Source organism: Branchiostoma lanceolatum, chromosome 1, assembly GCF_035083965.1.
Source record: "Branchiostoma lanceolatum isolate klBraLanc5 chromosome 1, klBraLanc5.hap2, whole genome shotgun sequence".
Classification (NCBI taxonomy): domain Eukaryota; kingdom Metazoa; phylum Chordata; class Leptocardii; order Amphioxiformes; family Branchiostomatidae; genus Branchiostoma; species Branchiostoma lanceolatum.
This window is the reverse complement of record NC_089722.1, coordinates 27,692,019-27,710,187: the sequence shown is the minus strand read 5'-3', so window position 1 is coordinate 27,710,187 and position 18,169 is coordinate 27,692,019. Positions and strand designations below refer to the sequence as shown.

The 18,169-nt window shown below is 41.0% G+C and overlaps 3 protein-coding genes across 3 annotated transcripts in view; 1 reads left to right on the top strand and 2 right to left on the bottom strand.

The window, feature by feature from the left end:
* LOC136446169 (uncharacterized) overlaps positions 1-18,169 on the bottom strand; it is a 132,266-nt gene that overhangs the window by 80,328 nt on the left and 33,769 nt on the right. The window lies entirely within an intron of this gene.
* Positions 82-8,078, top strand: LOC136446074 (switch-associated protein 70-like). The gene is made up of 10 exons (XM_066444352.1): positions 82-252; positions 748-918; positions 1,491-1,609; positions 2,245-2,485; positions 2,682-2,828; positions 3,736-3,850; positions 4,388-4,569; positions 5,315-5,481; positions 6,160-6,337; positions 6,661-8,078. The coding sequence occupies exons 1-10, from the start codon at positions 142-144 to the stop codon at positions 7,012-7,014; spliced, it is 1,785 nt and encodes a 594-aa protein (XP_066300449.1). The 5' UTR covers positions 82-141; the 3' UTR covers positions 7,015-8,078.
* LOC136446065 (protein FAN-like) lies at positions 8,681-18,109 on the bottom strand. Its single transcript, XM_066444342.1, has 8 exons — positions 17,776-18,109; positions 17,231-17,303; positions 15,583-16,868; positions 13,334-13,506; positions 12,514-12,937; positions 11,684-12,143; positions 11,278-11,410; positions 8,681-10,939 (listed from the first exon to the last, which is right to left on the bottom strand). The coding sequence occupies exons 2-8, from the start codon at positions 17,295-17,297 to the stop codon at positions 10,738-10,740; spliced, it is 2,745 nt and encodes a 914-aa protein (XP_066300439.1). The 5' UTR covers positions 17,298-17,303; positions 17,776-18,109; the 3' UTR covers positions 8,681-10,737.

The following is an 18,169-nucleotide window of genomic DNA, read 5'->3' as shown; positions in this document are numbered from 1 at the left end:
GACATTTAGAAGACTTGTTTGGTCAATTGTAGGAGTTGCTAGCAACGATTGAGTTGAACCAAGGACATTATATAGGAACTGAACCGTGGGGAACTTTCCGCAAGTTGATTCATAAATAAGTTCCCCCGACGACGTGTAGACATGTCGACTCCGTCCGACCCAGACCGAGAGGACCAGCTGAACGCCCTGTGGCACGCTTTTCATGCGCTGGACGAGAAGAGAGAGGGCACGGTACAGAAGTCAAAACTCAAGGTGAGTGAACAGAGGTCTATTAAACAATCATTTTTGTTTTCGTGACATCGTCTTCTCTTCAAATATATATAATAATATAATTGTAACGTTGTGTCCTAGACCTGATGCAGTTTTGATCTTGGGGCCCTCAGATTATGACTAATATTCCAAAAGATCGTCTAACCTGTGTTGCAATTACCTTTTATAAAGAATCAGGTACAGTTAGGTTCTGGACCTGGACCTTTTAATATTGGAGACAACTGGAACTAAAAAGGGATCGACTATTGATTATCATTGATTTTCAAGTGGGAGAGTAGAAAAGTCTCCATCTGAAACCAGCAGTCGAAATGTTTTTAGCTCACAAGCAACCAGACTAGTTCCTAAGATTGATCTCAAACAGAACTTAAGTGTTTGCAAATAAAAGAGGAAGTAAAACCCAATTTGCAAATGGCCAGGAGGAAGAGGAAAGGAAAGGGAGTGTTGTATTACAGTGTACCATATTACATTATTCCCTAGGTTCTCACCCACAGTCTGGGGACTGTAGTCTACACCCCACCCATGGAGGATGTTGAGAAGCACTTCGGGGACCAGACTGTCACGTTCCAGGCTTACGCTGACTTCGTCAAGTCGGTCATATTCCAAGGTCTGTCGGAGAATTCCATTCCAGACTGGAGCAGATTTGATCAGGTACTCAAATGACGTATACATTTTGTACCAATGTATCTGAGAATCTGTGTAAAAGGAATTACTCTGAAATAAAATGTCCTGCATGTCATCATTTTCGTTTGAAAGTTATAAAAGATTTTGTTTCAGGGCTTTTTACAGCTCTTAATTAAGTTGATATTCCACCGTCCTCTCAGTGATCCTTGCCAAGTGCTCAAGGACTTGTGGGATGTGGGAGCATGCTGCCACAGAAAGTTTGACATTTCAACCCTATGAAACACTATTTACCACCTATCATAATTTTGTGAAAGTTTTGTGGCACTGTTGACAACCTAGCAATCTAGAAGTGCGGAGGTTTTGAGGTTTAGCCATCAATAGGGACGGAATGGTTCAAATTTACATCTGTCACAAAGCTAAGCTGCAGAGAGAGCTGATTTTTCTTTGAAAAAGCTCACTTATGTTTACAAGAAATTGGTGTCATGTAATACTGTGTTGGATGTAGATGTAGATTTTTTTGGGATCTACATTATTTTGATTCATCATTTACACGTTGCTCAATGTAACTCCATGACAAAGCATGACTGTGTATTTAACAGGTGTGTTGGCAGATCTGTTCTGGGAAGCACCTGAGTAAGGACCGCCGTGAGAAGACTCTGACTGACAACCACGCCTTCCAGGTGTGGCAGATGTTCAACAGACTGGCCGAGCCAGACAGGTGAGTCATCTGTGTAGTGACTGGACTAATCTATATTATCACCAACATCATTCAAGTAGTCCATGTGTGCCATTAAACCTCCTATAATTGATCTTAGAAACTTGAGATGATCACAAATCCCTTTTGATTCTTCTCTCATCTCCTGATATTTCCTTTGGTTTTTGATGAACAAAGGTTATGTATACAACATTTGAATGAGTGTGAGGAGTGAAGTTGATTTCAGCAAGTCCAGCACCAAGGTTATGCACTGAGGGATGAACAGATGTGCTGTTGGAAGATGGTACACACACATGTAATAATGACACAGATTGGAAAATCCCCCTAAAACTAATATAAAAAGCTGGATGACTTGAAGGTAACTTTCCCTGCATCGTAAGTCTTGAGGATTTTGGTATAACTACATGTATAAGTTTTAGCTCAACAATATGTTGGTCTAGGGACTGTATTAGTAATTCTACTGAACATATCATCTGCTAACAGCACAATTATTCATCCTGTGTATAACCTTGGTGTTAGACTTGTTGAATAGAGGTTACGACCCATTATCATAACATAACATACTCGTGGTGCACAGTCTTTTGTTCCAAGACTACATGATCTTGACCTTACTTTCATACTTCATAACTTCTGTACAGATATCCACTGGTGATGGACATAGAGGAGGTGCAGTTCCTCTTGCAGAAGCTAGTTGGCGCTATGGGCGGACAGTGGGCAGAGGCAGACTTCCACCACTTCTCCGACTCTCTCCCCACCATGTCTGTGTGGCAGCTCATCGCATGTATCGAAACAAGGTACTCGGAGGGAATAGAACCTGAGACCGTGTGTGAAGCTGTGACAGAGCTACACAAGGAATTAGTGCTTGATGTCGTAAAAGAGGTATGTGAAGGGCTAGCTACCTTTAATGTAACACTCTTCTGAATTGAATTGCTTATTTTTCCTCATAAATATTTTCTATTTTGATCATTGTAATGATCCAAGTAGTAAATCTATCTGAACATTTGTCTGAAAGAAAGTTGATAGTGTTGATAGCCTTGGGAACAAATAAGAAGATTGATTTGCTGACCAATCACAGGGCTTGATGTCCAAGAAGGGCCATGTGAGGACCAATTGGAAGGAGCGTTGGTTTGTGCTGAAGCCCTGCAGTCTGGTCTACTATACCAGCAAGGACCAGAAGGACAAGAAGGGGGAGATTCTCAACCCTACTCCATGGAAGGTTGAGGTAGGGACATCATGCAGCTCTCTTCTTCTTTTCCTCTGTCTGACAGATGGTCAACTGACTGTCTGTTATAACCCAGTTGCACTAATTTCAATAGTCAAAATTGTGAAGCATCATGATGAAATATAATTCAATCAATTCCTCTCTCTAACCTGTTCTCTAAAAGATAAGGTTTCCCTTTAATCAGTTATACGAGAACTTTTGAAAGAATTTATCAGAGGTTGAAGTCTTAGAAGTGAAAGGATATATTGGGGCTTAAGTACAGTTGTAGTTATAATCTAATTATTAGATGGTTCCATCTTTACTAATATGGATTCATCATCAGTGTTCTCTACCCTCTTCTGTCAAATGGAAAACTTGTTGCCATCATTTATGTCTTTGCTCATATTTGCCTTTTGCTTCCTGTTTTTCTCTTCCCTGTCAACAGTTTATCTTAGGCATACTTGTCTTCAGGTAAGGCTTATAATGAACTTTTCCACATTTGTAGCACACATCAACTATAAGACTGTTCATTTCTCATTTCTTTTTTTCAATTAAGGTTTGATATGCCGGTACGTGATGTAGAATCATAGTCAGTTCATAGGACATTTACCGGTGTTGAAAGCGCAGACTTATTTGGTGTTTGTATCAACTTGATAAAAGCAATTCTTTTTTTGTAAAAACAGTCTTGTATGTTTTGCATCTTTTCTTTACATGGATGGTAAAACAGTATCAAGCCAGCATGGACTGTGCAGCCTAGAAGCTATAGAAATGGAGATGGACATCACCTTATTGAAAAGGTTTTAACTACTAGCAACTAACTGATGGACTGAAAAGACTTATGATGTTACACATGGTTTCGTGAGTGTAGCAAGCTTGACATGAAGATCCTAACATTAAAAAAACATCTTTCATTTCTTTTTGGTTGCAGCTGCTGGGAGAGAAGTCTCGCGAGGGTAAACAGCGACTGTTGCTGACGGCCAAAGCCAACATGTCATACGAGATGGCCGCCTCAGATTTGAGAAGCAGACAGGCATGGATAACTGGTAACTCTAGCATCATCCTATTACCCAGTACCATTTTCCAGCTAAGGGTTATGGAATTGAGAACATATGGATAGTGCCGAAACAGTGAAACCTGTACTAGTTACGACCTCTGCATGAGGACCACCTGACCATTGTGGCCACTATTTAGTGTCGATTCAGCACAACAGGTAAGAATCCTGTTTGTAGACTGGCCACTTGACTACTGTGACTGTTATCTTTAAGTCTCTTTGGTGGTCACAGACAGAATTGGCTTTAAGATGGACTAAAACTATTAACTTGTATCAGCAAGGATCGGGGAGAAGTGGTGAGAAGAAATTAAGACATAAATCAGTTAAGTTAAGATCAATATCTTTTTTTTGTCATTTGCCTTTTTTGCATGATGAATTTTCTGTGCAATTCTTTCCCATATGAAAATGGACAGGGATGTAGTGATTTGATACGTAGATTTAGAAGTTTCAAAAGGGAATGGGTCAGAAAAATTTCTAAAGGCATACAGAACAGTGAAATCAATGTATTTTTTTTTCATTCAACTTCTAGCCATTCAGAGTGTGATTGATCTCTCCAAAACCGGATGTTCTTCTCTGGTCAAGAAACATGCACAAAAGAGGAGAGAGATGCGAGAGAAGAAACGAGCAGAAGAAATGAAGGAGAAAGAGAGGAAAAGGAAAGACAGCGAACTGATGGAGGAACAGAGGCAGAAACTTGAAGAGGAGAAACAAGTAAGGAATCCTTATACATGTAGTTATTGAATTCTTCACTTTAATGACACGATCCACGATCATAACACTGTTAACCTCTCAAAACCCACTCATTACAAAAAAAATGGGACGCTTCGTCCTCCACTGCTTCCAAAAAAGAAGTCAAACCCAAAAAGCGTAGATTGTATTTCGTAGTAGTTATTAGAATAGCTATTTGTTCTACTTGTCAACATTGTTAACTCACACTATCTGTACAGTATACCCTTTCTATGCATTGTTTCATGTTGCAATTAGCCCTCGGGCAAGAACTTGCAAATAAAACACAATTATAGTCGACAATGCGCATCAGTACCCCTACCCTTAACAATAAGTGTAGTAGGATCTCTAAGGCATTTGAGGTGCTGCTCCCCTAAAACACAGCCATTTTAGATTTATATCCCATTCAAGAGAATGTCCCTAACTTGCAAGGTTAAGTACAATGCGCATCAGTACCCCTACCCTTAACAATAAGTGTAGTAGGATCTCTAAGGTATTTGAGGTGCTGCTCCCCTAAAACACAGCCATTTTAGATTTATATCCCATTCAAGAGAATGTCCCTAACTTGCTAGGTTAAGTAGTATTAATTGTCACCTACAGGGTGTCCTACAGGGATAAAATTGCCTTTGCCAGGGGTCAGCAACCTTCACCACCATGAAACCACAAATGCTGTGACAATGTTAACCCTGAGTTTAATGTAAACATGCGATTGTTATTATTCTCGTGCCAGGCACGTTCGGAAGCCGAAGCGCGGTTGGCCCAGGAGACAGTTCTGCGTGAGGAGGAGGAACAGATGAGGAGGGAGTTGGAGGAGATGAACAGGCAGCTGGAGAAACTCCTAGATGAGGAACGGCAGGCCAAGAAAGATGAAGAGATTGTCAGGGCCCTGCAGGCAAAGTATGTACTATGTTAGAAGTCCTGTACATATAGTAAGAAAAAAAGAAAGTGATCCCTGGTCAAGCTGGTGTGTTACGCCTAATGGCGGTTATACCGGCTATATAGATACAGATACAGATCTCAAGCCAGTTTAATCTGTATAACACAAACTCCAGCTGTCCGGGGGTTTCTGTCCCCTCCCCGCGGCTATGCAGTTAGAGGGCGGCGAGCCGTTACAGGAACTTGATTGAATTCAGGCTAAAGCCCAAGAAGAGCTATTCCTGCACTGACAGATACATGCAAGACAGATGCTATCGACAGAATTTACATGTTCATTGCAACAGGGAAATTCCCTAGCTCTTCTCTACAAATACAATGAACAGTGGACTACGGCTTTATGTTCCGTCCTTAAGGATTGCAACCCTTTCCAGTAGCGTGCATGTCGCGTGAGCAGCAACAGTCGGCATTTGAATTCCCAACCTCTTGCTCAAGAGGCAGAGTGGCTAACCACTGGACTATGCACGCTACTATTCACAAGTGTATAGGGTGGTTCCTATCTCCAAAGAGGTTTCAATAACATAGCTTACTGGTTGAAACCTCCTTGGTATCTTCTTTGAAAACGCACTAAATTTGGATGCTGTGAAATGTGACTTGACAGTAATGTTACTAAAATATTTTTCCCCCTTCTGTTTTCTCAAGGTTGCTCCAAGAGGAGTTTGAGCGCAGGGAGCAGCTGGAAAAGTTGAAGACAGACCAGGACAAACTGCTGGAAGATGAACGGAAGCAGCGCCAAGAGCTGGAACAGCAGTGGAGGGAGGAGCAGCAGAGGCTGGAACAGCTTCAACAAGAGAGAGAGGCGGCAGATCAACAATTAAAGGTAAAAAAATATGTGCTTTCCTTTTCAATTTTTTTCAGAATTTTTATCAAATATACAGTCCACACTGTTGCAATTGTGTGGTCGAGTCTTTTGTGGTGTGGACTGGATATGTAGAAAGTCCAACTAGACTGGATACTCAATAAAAAGTCAGTCAAAAAATGTTAAAGTTAGATTTATTAACTTGAAACTCAGGATATATAAATAGGAGACCACCCCAAATACATTCCTCTTCAAATATCTGAGATTCGTGGAACATAGACTGGTCCTGAGAGGATGTTTTTCAAAAAGTCAACACGGTCTTAAAATATGTTTTCTCCCATCAGGAGGCCTCCCAGAAACTTCAGGACGCTGAGGAGAAACACAAGAAGATGATGGCTGCAGTAGAGGAGAGGAAACGGTGGAAGGCCCCAGGACTGGCCAGACCCATCCAGCCAACCGCCAGGCCTCTCATCACGCACAGGGGATTGGGGGCCTTTACTCAGGGGGAGTTTGAAATCCAGAAGCAGAAGAAGTTGTTTTCTGAAGACAGCGAGCCTCACTCTGAGGAAGGTGGTACGGGAGAGTCCAAATCACAGCAAGGGGGTGAGCAGGATGAAGTCTTTGATGATGAAGTGAAGGAGAAAAAGGAGGAAAGGTTGTCAGATGAAGGAATAGGAGAAGAAGTGAAGGAGGATTAGAGTCTTTTAGGTAGACAGCCGTCTTGTTATTTTAAAGGAAAGATGTAACAAAAAAGATGTAGAGTTGAACCAAAATTGAAGCTGACATGTATTAAATGTTAAGTTGCAGGTCAGGTTACTGTGTCTGAGATACTTTATTGCATTACTATTGAAGAATTCTTTCATATGTGTGCCTACCAGTATAGTTAGTTTTGCTAGAATGCAAGGATCAGAAAATATATGTTGTAACATGGCAATCTGGATGTGATTTTGGACGGGATTTTTGTGTACTACTGTAAGTCTATCTCTGTGTAGAACATATCTTAAGCCCAACAACATTGCTTACACCTGTATGTAAATACAGTTCAGCTTGTTTACAGATCATGCAAGAAATGGTGCTCCTTTCAAATGATGTATTTCAGAAAAAAAAATGGAATTTGACTTGTACTTACAGATAGAATAGAACCTCCTCGGTATACCTTATGGACCAGAATCACTGTCAGCACCTCAAAGTAACTAATCTAGACAATCTGATTGTATATCGGGGTACCTGTAAGATCTTCCATGTCAAGATATTGTAGCATAGCCTCATGAATGGAGTGTTTATCTGTATCTGCTTTGTTATGCTTTTGAAAGGTCATTCAGTAATGTCAAAATGTTTTATATATCTTATTAACTATTATTTACATGACATTGTATTCCAAATTTATTTGAAAGTACTTTTACAGTAGAATATGAGAGGTCTATCAAGATGATTGATAGAACTCAAGGATGCAAAGACAATGTCATTAATGTATTCAATGGCAAATTTATAGTGCATGCCATCCACTACATGTATGTGCATGAAAAGTGTGTGTAGCGTGAATGTTTCCAAAATTCAACTGTCTTGATATTTAACGATTACTGTGCAAATGGTTGTTATATCAGGCTACAATGGATATAACAATCCATTAGATAATTTACTAAGTAAAATGTACACATTAGATGACTAAGTTGTTTACATCTACATGTATACTGTGTGAAAATATAAGGATGTGCCAATCAGAAGAAGTTTTGCATTTACAGTTTTTTTCAGTCACCCCCTTCTGTGATAAACCAACTAGAAAGCACCTTATTATCTTCGCCGAGAAGATTATGTTTTCGGTTACGCCATGCAGCTGTAGGGTGGGTCTGTATGTATGTCAAGAACATAATTTGAGAAACCTTTGATGAAAAATGAGAAAATTTGAGATAATCAATGACTAAATATGCAAATCAGGAGTCAATTTGCATAATTAGTCAGAAAAGTTTGTAAATCCACTGCATTTCATATTGGGACTCTCAAACATGTGAGCGTCCCCCAAACAGGTCATATAAACAGGTGGCCTGGAAAAAGTAGGTCATATAAATAGATAGGGCAGAGCACTACTCCCCAAGCAGAGGTGTGGGTCTGGCTGTTTTTTCACGTGTTCAGTTTAGGCATTTTTGTCCAAAGCACGTTGGCGACATATTAAACGAAAAGGGGACAAATTGATTTTCACCATATTTAGACTGCCCCCCTCATAACGTCCAAACGGCATGGTGCATGACCAAATTTGTAGGGGGCATGTGAATATTAATCAGACACTTTCCATAATAAGCCTTGTATTGATAAAGTTTCCCTACTTGTATTTAGTATGACATGAAGAAATGAAACACAAGAAACACATTTTTCCTTACAAAGTAGATGTAAAACTTTATTCCACACCGTTTCATATGCAACAAATTATTGCATAAATTTCTTAATCTAAAATTCCCGGCCTTACATTGCCTATACCATCCACAGTAATTGACCAAAAACTTACAAACCACAAATTACCAACAGATACACACTTTTTAAACTCTTCACCATATTTGCACATCATATTCTGTAACAATCACAAGACATCTAAATAGGTACAATAACATTTTGTTAATCATTGTTGACAATAATGTCTCAAACACTTGTTCTGTGCTTAAATGATCATCAACTTTCTTAACACTTTTCACATCTTAGCAAAGAAAAATCAATAGAAAGTTATAAATTGTATAAAGTATTGCAGCAATAAGCGATGATATATAGTGTACATGTCACATAGATACATGGTAAAGGCTTTAAGAAAAGTCTTCAGATTTTTACTGAATTGGCACCAGGTTCTTCATGAGAATTCATTGTTTTAGAGTGACCATATTGGTTGTGATTTTTTGTTACCTTATACATGTATGTTTGTCTAAATACTGTACCAATCACACTGTTTAGCTTTCCGCAGGTGGATCAACAGTTTTTATATTCACCCTTCCGAGAGCGGTATACGTTAAGGCTTTAAGAAAAGTCTTCAGATTTTTACTGAATTGGCACCAGGTTCTTCATGAGAATTCATTGTTTTAGAGTGACCATGTTGGTTGTGATTTTTTGTTACCTTATACATGTATGTGTGTCTAAATACTGTACCAATCACACTGTTTAGCTTTCCGCAGTTCGATCAACAGTTTTTATATTCACCCTTCCGAGAGCGGTATAGTATACGCTTTGTCTGGTATGGGTAATTTTACATGTTACTTGCACCAGTGAAACTATTTTATGAAGATACCCAACTCCAAGTACTGAAAACGCACCAGCTTCACATGGCTATGTAATGATTGAATTACTGTCACATCGAATCCTTACATATATGTTACATGTATTACCCCAAGCTTTGTTTTAAACTTCTAATGAGCCGCCCCTACCACATTTCATGATAACTAGTTTCACTCTGCATTAGTTTTAAGAAAAGATTTTGAGATTATAATAATGAAAATGTCAAACCTGCAGCACATTTCTAAGACAGTAGTATATTCTGATAAGAATGCCTCACTTTCTGAAGGCAGCACAACTCTGTCAAAAGACATTCATTTTCCGGGTACAGATCATCCTAGGGTAGATATTTTTCAGTCCAATTATTCTTTTTTTTTCACATGTACTGGTGGGAAATATTATTGGAAAAAAAAAACAGAAATTCTTTGGACTTGATCTTAGAGTCCCAATAAGTAAACATATAACGTTAAATATAACCATTGTTGAACCAACCTCTTAAGTTGAACATAACCCACAGCAAAATTTTTCTCTTGAATATGAAGTATAAATGTATTGATGCATGCCTATACTACCCAGGTAAGGTTAAGTTAGAAAAAGTATATATCTATGTACAGTACATGGGAAGTAAACCATAGAGAAACACCATATAGAGAAGTGGATAAGGTCAAAGATATTCAAGGAATTATCAAATACCAGTTGAAAATAGAATGTGAACTATAATTGTTCACCCTTTTTCCTTCTGGAGCCCAGTTTATCAAAACATATTTGTACTGGTTACAGCAAAAGTCAGCCAGTTGGAAAAAATACCAAACGATTATAGAAGTATTTGTGTCTGGTGAATGGCTTGGGGCATTAGGATACACAACGTTGCAAAAAATTTTATGGCACCAAATTTCACTTTGTCTTTTGTTTAAAAAACTTTTCTTGGTCCCAATGTTTATTGCAAATTATCCCAAATTTTCATGCAAACACATTAAGTAAAATTCTTAGGACAAGAAAATATATCTATGTCTGAATGCATTGCTCTGGCACTTGATAAGATATGCTTAATTTTGTCATCAAATTAAGACTATGATCTGTTTTGAAATGGTACATTCCAAATCAGTACACTCTCATTGGATGGCACATGGGAAATAGGAAGCTTCCAAATATGCAGGGGAGGGGGGCATAGATCATGAAAGCTTCCACAGGCAAACCTTCCTGTCCTCCCCTCCAGTGACAATGGTGCGGCCGTCGTCGCTCACGTCGATACACGTGACAGCGCCGGCGTGGCCGCAGACCCTTGCTATTGGCTGCAGATTGACCAGGTCCCATACTAGCACATTTCCCGACTCGCCTCCCACAATCACTGTTTCACCGTCCCATACCATGCACCTACAAATATAAAACCGTGTCCATTGTTCAGCATAACTGATAAACACACCAGTTGAGAACAAGCTTCAGTAAGACAAGACTGATAGGGCTGATCAACCCGCACCGGGATAGACCCTGACTTGTATCGATAAGTGTGGTGGGTTCTTTAATATGATCGAGGTGTGGCTCTACTCAAACATTATTATTAGACGCCCCTGGCTTTACTTCAAAGGGGAGGTCCCCAACCAAAGCTAGGTACTCATTTTCATTCAGTAGCGTGAGGAAATTCAAGAGGGTAACTTTCGAAAGGCTATTAAGGGGTTTGACAGGCGGTATAAATGCAGAGAAACAATGGTTACCTGAGAGGTTCCTCCAAGTCCTTGGCGCACACTTCTGTGCCCGTGGTCACGTCCAACACGCGGAGGTAGTGGTCAGCGCCGCATGTCAACACGCGCTGACCCTCAGGACTGAAACTGACCGCATGGATGGACCCTGCAAGATTCATGGAAACACCCTTTATTGTCACATATCATATGTCAGGGTACAGACTGGATTGTTGGAATGACGATGATGATGAATGGTTTATTAGGAATGTTGAATGAAGATTTGCAGACTGTGACAGTTTATGTGTTTTTGTAATAATTCATCTATTATCTGTGTTCCCTTTCCCTCAAACTGGACCTCTGGGAAGAGTGGGCAAAGCCGAAGGATATTGATTAGATTGATTAGATTGATTGATTGATTGATTGATTGATTAATCTTTACCTGTATGAAGAGGGTGTCGGGACAGCACATACTGCGACTCCACACTCCAAATGTACAGCGTGCCGTCTTCCGTCCCGCTCGCCACACGCGTGTTCCCCGCGTCCGTACAGGCGCACACCACGCCCGAGTCGTGGTCCAACTCCGCCGACAGCTGCAGCTGCTGCTTCTTAGCCCCGCCCCCGATCTTACATTCCCACAACTTCACCGTCGAGTCCCACGATGCGGAGACGAGGAGTCCGCCTTGGTACTGAATGCACGACACCGCGTCGTCGTGGGCCAGCACGGTGTCCAGGATGTGTCCGTACTCCACAGAGTAGACATAGACGTTGTTGTCCCAGGATCCGATAATCAGCGTTTTGGAGTCGGCCATGACTTGACAGGAGGACAGCGCCATGTTGGAGATGGAGATGCTCCTTTGTTGACGCTGTTCTTCCAGAGAGTACATCTTCATCAGGGAGTCCTGGAAACAATCACGGTTATGTACAGTTATATAACAACTTAGAGATCATTGTAAACTTGATTTCACAAACATAAACGCTAGTTTATCATACAAAATCACTTTACAGTATTTTACTATTCTTAGGAGAAATTCATTTCTGATATAGAGATCTTTTATTATAGTAAGTTTTAACAAAAAACTTTCTGGAAAATAAGGTTCATAAGGTTCAAACACAAGACCAAATGTTAACATGGGGACATGTGCTAGACTACTCTGCAGAGATCTCTAAGATCAGACGGGAGCTAGAACACACTGGATTCCTGGCTAACAAAATGTGATCCTAGCACTTTGGACATGCAGAAAGCGATCTCTAGTCTAATCAGCAACCAACCTGGGAGACGGAGAATATGGTTTTCCCGCTGGGGGCCAGCCGTACTGACGTGACCGTGTCCTTGTGCAGCTTGTGTTCGTACACGGGCTTCAGACAGTCTCGGCCCTCCCACAGCGCAGCAAGATGGCAGGGTTTCATCGAAGGAGCTCTCGTGCTTGAGTCTGTGGCGTCCGTTCTGGGGGACTCTGATTCGCCGGCAGGTCCCATCAGGACAGAGTCTGCCATATGCGGACTCTGCTTGAACCTCTGCGGATGCGGACCGTGGAAGAGTTGCTTTGGCGTCTGTCCAAACTCCATGATCTGCGCTTCTAACGAGAGGCGCTCGTTTGGGTCGGCGATGCTGTCCAGGTCGACGGCACCCTCGTACGTCAGGTGGTAGAAGACATTGTATGCGTTCTCTGACGCCTCTCCACGTTGCTTGTACCTAATCGTGTACATAACAGATAAGAGATAGCAACATTTTACGCATTTCAGCATGAAAGTTCATCTGCGTTAACTTTGTAAATGACATTATGAAAAGGCCTAACTTTACATAACTAACACTAAAATTTGGGTAAGTCTCAATTATTTCAGTGTTGGTTATGTCAAATTTAGCATTTTCATAATTTGACACATTTGTATTGACCAAGTATTTCCACAGACTAATAATATAGACTGAGCCACTTTCACCACTTACACACTCAAATTAGCTTTTTTAAGTCAAGTTCAAAAATAATCATGACCTAGAAATAAGGAAAGTAACAACATCTTCCGTAGTACTATGCCACTTTGATTGCAAGCAAAAGGCAAAGTCAACAGTTCAAAGGAGAACAGAACTCACCCAAAGATGAGGTCGATCCACTTGTGTAAGTGGCTGGAGACGTAGTCACTCTCGAGCGCCTCGCGGCACTTCTGAACGAAGTCGTCTGCATCTGCGGCCCACGGCGGTAGCTCCACGTCCTCCGCTTTTGTCCCGTCCTGCCTGGTACCCAGCTTCAAGTGCTGTGCATTTACCTGGTAAACAAGAGCTTTTAAAAAAAGCTGGCGTTTCGGCTACGTTTATAAGTGTGAATTGTCTTTTCCCTTTACTTGAAGTAAAATCTGCCAGAGGAAGTCACTCAAGGGCTGTTCAGTCTATAAGAAAAATTGTCATTTTGGGAAATGAGTACTGTTTTAATAGAGAAAGGCAGATTGGGGAAAGCAATTTTGAAGTTACGTCACTTAACTTAAGTGCTTTTGAAAAAGCTGGTCTTGGCCTACAACTTGTACTTATTTGTAAAATGTATAATAGGCTCATTATAAAAGCTATCAATGTAATTATGTACATGGCACGCAATAAAACATAAAATTTGAAAAAGCACCATTGAATCATCAGCACTATGGTAATTAAGTGAAATAGAAGTTCATAACAGCTTAAGTTCTATCTAAAATGACTACCAAATGTCAAACAAATCAACAGCTACCTCATCCGTATTATTCTGGTTTCCGCATTTACAACATTTCTTCCTTATTTTCCTGGGTAATTTTGCTAAAATTCATGAAAATTCCCATAGTTTTGTGCCGAGGGGCGCCACTTTCCACGTCCGTGTTGTCTGAATGAAGTCGATACTGAACAATGGAGCATTTGCTACTGTAACAAAGAATCGCTGTTTTGCAAACAACATCAAGAGCCTCTGTTTATATCGGGGATAGAAGTTTAGTGGCGAGTGTTTTGCAAGAATCATCTTACCGCGCATAGGAGCCGCTGCACGGTATTTTCCATTACAATGAACAGAAAAATTCGAATGCCGGGTTTGGAATCTATGAAGTCCTGTTCATAAGACAAAGGCCTTGTATATATTAAATGAATATTTAAAAATAACAAATATAAAATATTTCTTTATTTATTAATGAAAAAAAATGATATTCATAAATATGATATTGATAGATTAAAATAATATCAATATATATTTTTGATATTCAATATCTAAAAAAAAAAAAAAATCCATGCACGGACACGAACCCGGATTTTCTGGGTCCGAAGTGCTTCGCGTTGCCAGATCGGCCAAGCTGCGGTACGTAACTAGTCACTCTGGACGTAATGCTATAACCTCACTATATGGTATCATTTATGCCGATTTTTGGTCGTTTTCTTGACGAAATCATTTTTTTTCTTCTGCAATCTTGTGGAATAGATGTAATATGGTCATTTTTCAGGATATCAAAGTCCGAAACCACAATGCAATGATATTTCCGAACAGTTGTAGCAGTTACATGCGGTCGCCGTCCTGTGTCACATGCAAATCTAGCCTGCCTGCCTTTTCGTGCTCTCTTGCCATATAAGGCAACGGCTATACAAGGATTTGAGAACGTATTGCCATATAAGGTCTTATTGTGTGCGACACAGTGTTGAACCAAGCTTCCCTTGGTCATGCCTGCAAGGTAAAAGCCAGGACAATGCGTTCCGGCGCGCATGCGCCGAAACGCAAAAAACAATTAATTATGAATAGATCATTCTTGTGCATGTATTTTTGTTGTCACTATACCAGCAATATCATAACTCTGGTTCTGATAGCGCATTACCACAAGTAGCACATATCATAATCACACGCTAGCATTCATGTACATAAATCCCACAATGCAGTTTCTCTATTCCATGATATAGTAATTACATTCTAGTAAATGGTTCAACTGTATCTAGTACAAGGCAGTGTTGTTGACAGCTGACTTTGTCATTGATTATTTATGAATATAAACACTCCATCAGCCAGGCTAAGCACATGCTTGTTTTAAGTTTAACCAGACGTCAATACAGAAATTAATTAGCTCATTAAGTATGGGAGGGCAACTTGTAAAGGTGCTTAGGCACCTGATTTGCCCTCCCCTTCACATTGTGAAGAACCCAAATAAAGAAATAAAGAACACACCTGATTTTTCTTACTGTTTACTAATTTATTAATAGTATGATGGGGTTGACCGCTTTTAATATACTCTCTATTTTGCTGTCTTCTGAAATCTGAACTCAATGTACAACACAATCCTACCAATATGTCTACCTGTATTCTGTACATCATGTTGAATGAGAGATAATTCTACGACAAAAAGCCTCACCAAAAATTTCCCTGCAGTCTGGTAGAATTCTGGGATCAGCTCCTTGACGTCAGAAGCCCCCGTCAGGACGTTCCTCCACGTTTCCTTGATGCTGAGGAACATCCGATCTGGTTGGTCAAACCTCCCGTTCTGCAGACACAGCATGTACTCCGGCGCCACCCGTACCAGGTAGTACACGACATATCCCGGCGTGGAGTAATGGCTGCCGTACATGAACTTGGGTTCTGGCATGTCGTGGTAGCGCTCCAACGTCCTGTGGAGACGCTCGGGGTTCAGAGCGCCGATGGGCTTACTCAGATCACGATAGGTTTCCGGTCGAGACAGGTCTAGATTTGCACTGGCATAGTCCGCAACGACCCAAGGAAATACAGGATACTGCGTCAGGTCGTTGAAACTTCGGTCCGCTATGTTGTTCAGGTACATGAGATAGTCGAAGTTCGACATGACGCCACTCTGCCAGCGAAGTGTCGCGTTTTCCTGCCCCGTTTCCACAAGCTTGACATCTGGTTGCTTAACAATGCTGTCATATAACTGGTCTCGTAAGGTCTGGTCCTTCAATGTCAGGAACAGGTCGGATTTCAGACCGTCCTCGCTGCAGAAGATTTCCACTCCAACCTGACGGAGAAGGAACCGTCTTTTCACGATCCTCTTGATGTCCGACAGCTTGATCTTGAGGACGGGATATGGGTCGATGTTGTTGAAAGGCTGGAAGTAGAGTCGCGACGACGTAATCATGATGCGTCCGGGGTTCACGACGAGCGGGTCAATCTTGTCCCCGACCATTTCTACCACGATCTTTTCGTACAACGTTTCCAGCCAGCTGGTGTTGAACGGGACCCGCGCTTGGCGAGACTGCACGATCGCTGCGATCATCGAGTTCTGGTCCGCGGCTGTTAGCGTGGACGCTCTCAACAACTGCTGCATCTGAGGCAAGACGTCCTCGATAGTCACGAAATTGAGAGAGAACAGGTATTTGTCTTTCTTCTTCTTGAAAACGTACGGCGCGATGACGTTACCTTCCTTCATCTGGTACACTTGGGACGACTCGATCATGATGACGTTTCCTGTGGCGTCGATTCGCGACGTGACCGGCCCCTGCCACTTCTCGATCGCGGTGCAACTACGCAGCGGGAACTTCAGTATTGGCAGCATGACGTCCTGAGGGTCAAACACGACGGACTTGGAACACATCTTGATCCGTCCTCGCATCTTCCTGCGTATCGCCTCCTCCTCCGGAAGTCCATGGGTGTAGTAGAACACACCAAAGTCTTCAAAGTAGATCTCACCTTTTAAAAACATGAACAACAATAACAACTATTATGAGACACTGGCATCATATTTACACCATGTAAACATAGTCTCTGTCTTCCATATGAGTGATCACTGGTTTTTGTTTAAGTCTGGGGTATTCGATGACAGGCAGGCAAAAGGACTTTAGCAGATTAGATTATCAATTAATATCTAGATTAGCAAATCAGATGACTAATTACCATGTAAATTGATCTGTTGCATAACACCTGCTTTTTGCCCACAACTGCGTCACCACAATCGCTCGTATTGTGATACTACAGTTGTTTCCACTGCAAACTCCAGAAAAACAACGCAAACTTCCGATTTTTGACATGCACAAAATCTAAATGTACTTTACCTGGGTCCAAAAGCAGAAGTGAGAATCTTTCCTTCTGTTGATCATTTCCATCCCCTCCAAATGCCATGGCGACCTATGAACAAATGAAATGTTTGTGTTCTTTTACACTCTAAATACATACATGTTGTAGGAATTTCTTGCCAAAATCCTAAATTCACCAAGCACAATGATCAGACAAGTATTCGGTTTCGTCTCCAGTGATCTGGGGGTTATGTGATCGTGTTTATTTTTTCCTCACCTTAAGGAGGTTACAAAAACAAACTCAACCAGAGCAAAACACAGACTTTTACCTCAAGCTATTACAAAAAACAATCACTGCAACGATACTATGACGAGTTACACTAAAAGTACAAATCGTCAGTTCGTGTAATCGCGAGATTTGACAATATTTCGGACAATACTCGTCAATAGCTAAAAGGGGGAGGGGGGCTCAAAAGTGGCACAACATTCATTCTATAACCACGCCCTCACGACTACTGTACACTCTAAAATTGAATTATTCGTGTCAGCTGTTATGTTAGAAAGGTCAGGCAATGAAAACAAACCTGCTAAGGAAGAAATCAGCAATCTTATTGGGAGTCAACGAATTGAAAGAGGTGCACGTACGACTATATGGTGCCTTGCATGTGTGCCTTATGAGGAAGTTAGCGTTGCAGTTTTGCTATCTTCTGCTAGGTGACGTCTTTAACCTGTCAATGTGTTCGACCAAGTAAAGAGGTGAACTGTTGTTGAGGCCCAACAGAAGCCACCCAGATATCAATTTGACTCAAACAGGGAGTGTTAATTTTATGAAACCTCCTTTCTTAGTAAAAAAAAAACACCAAAAAATTGTCACAACCACTTTTTAGACCGGCGGAATTTTGTGCCCTGGTGGAATTATGTTAGTAACGTTACGTTATATGATACATGGCGTCTGTAGGAAGATCATGCACATGTGTC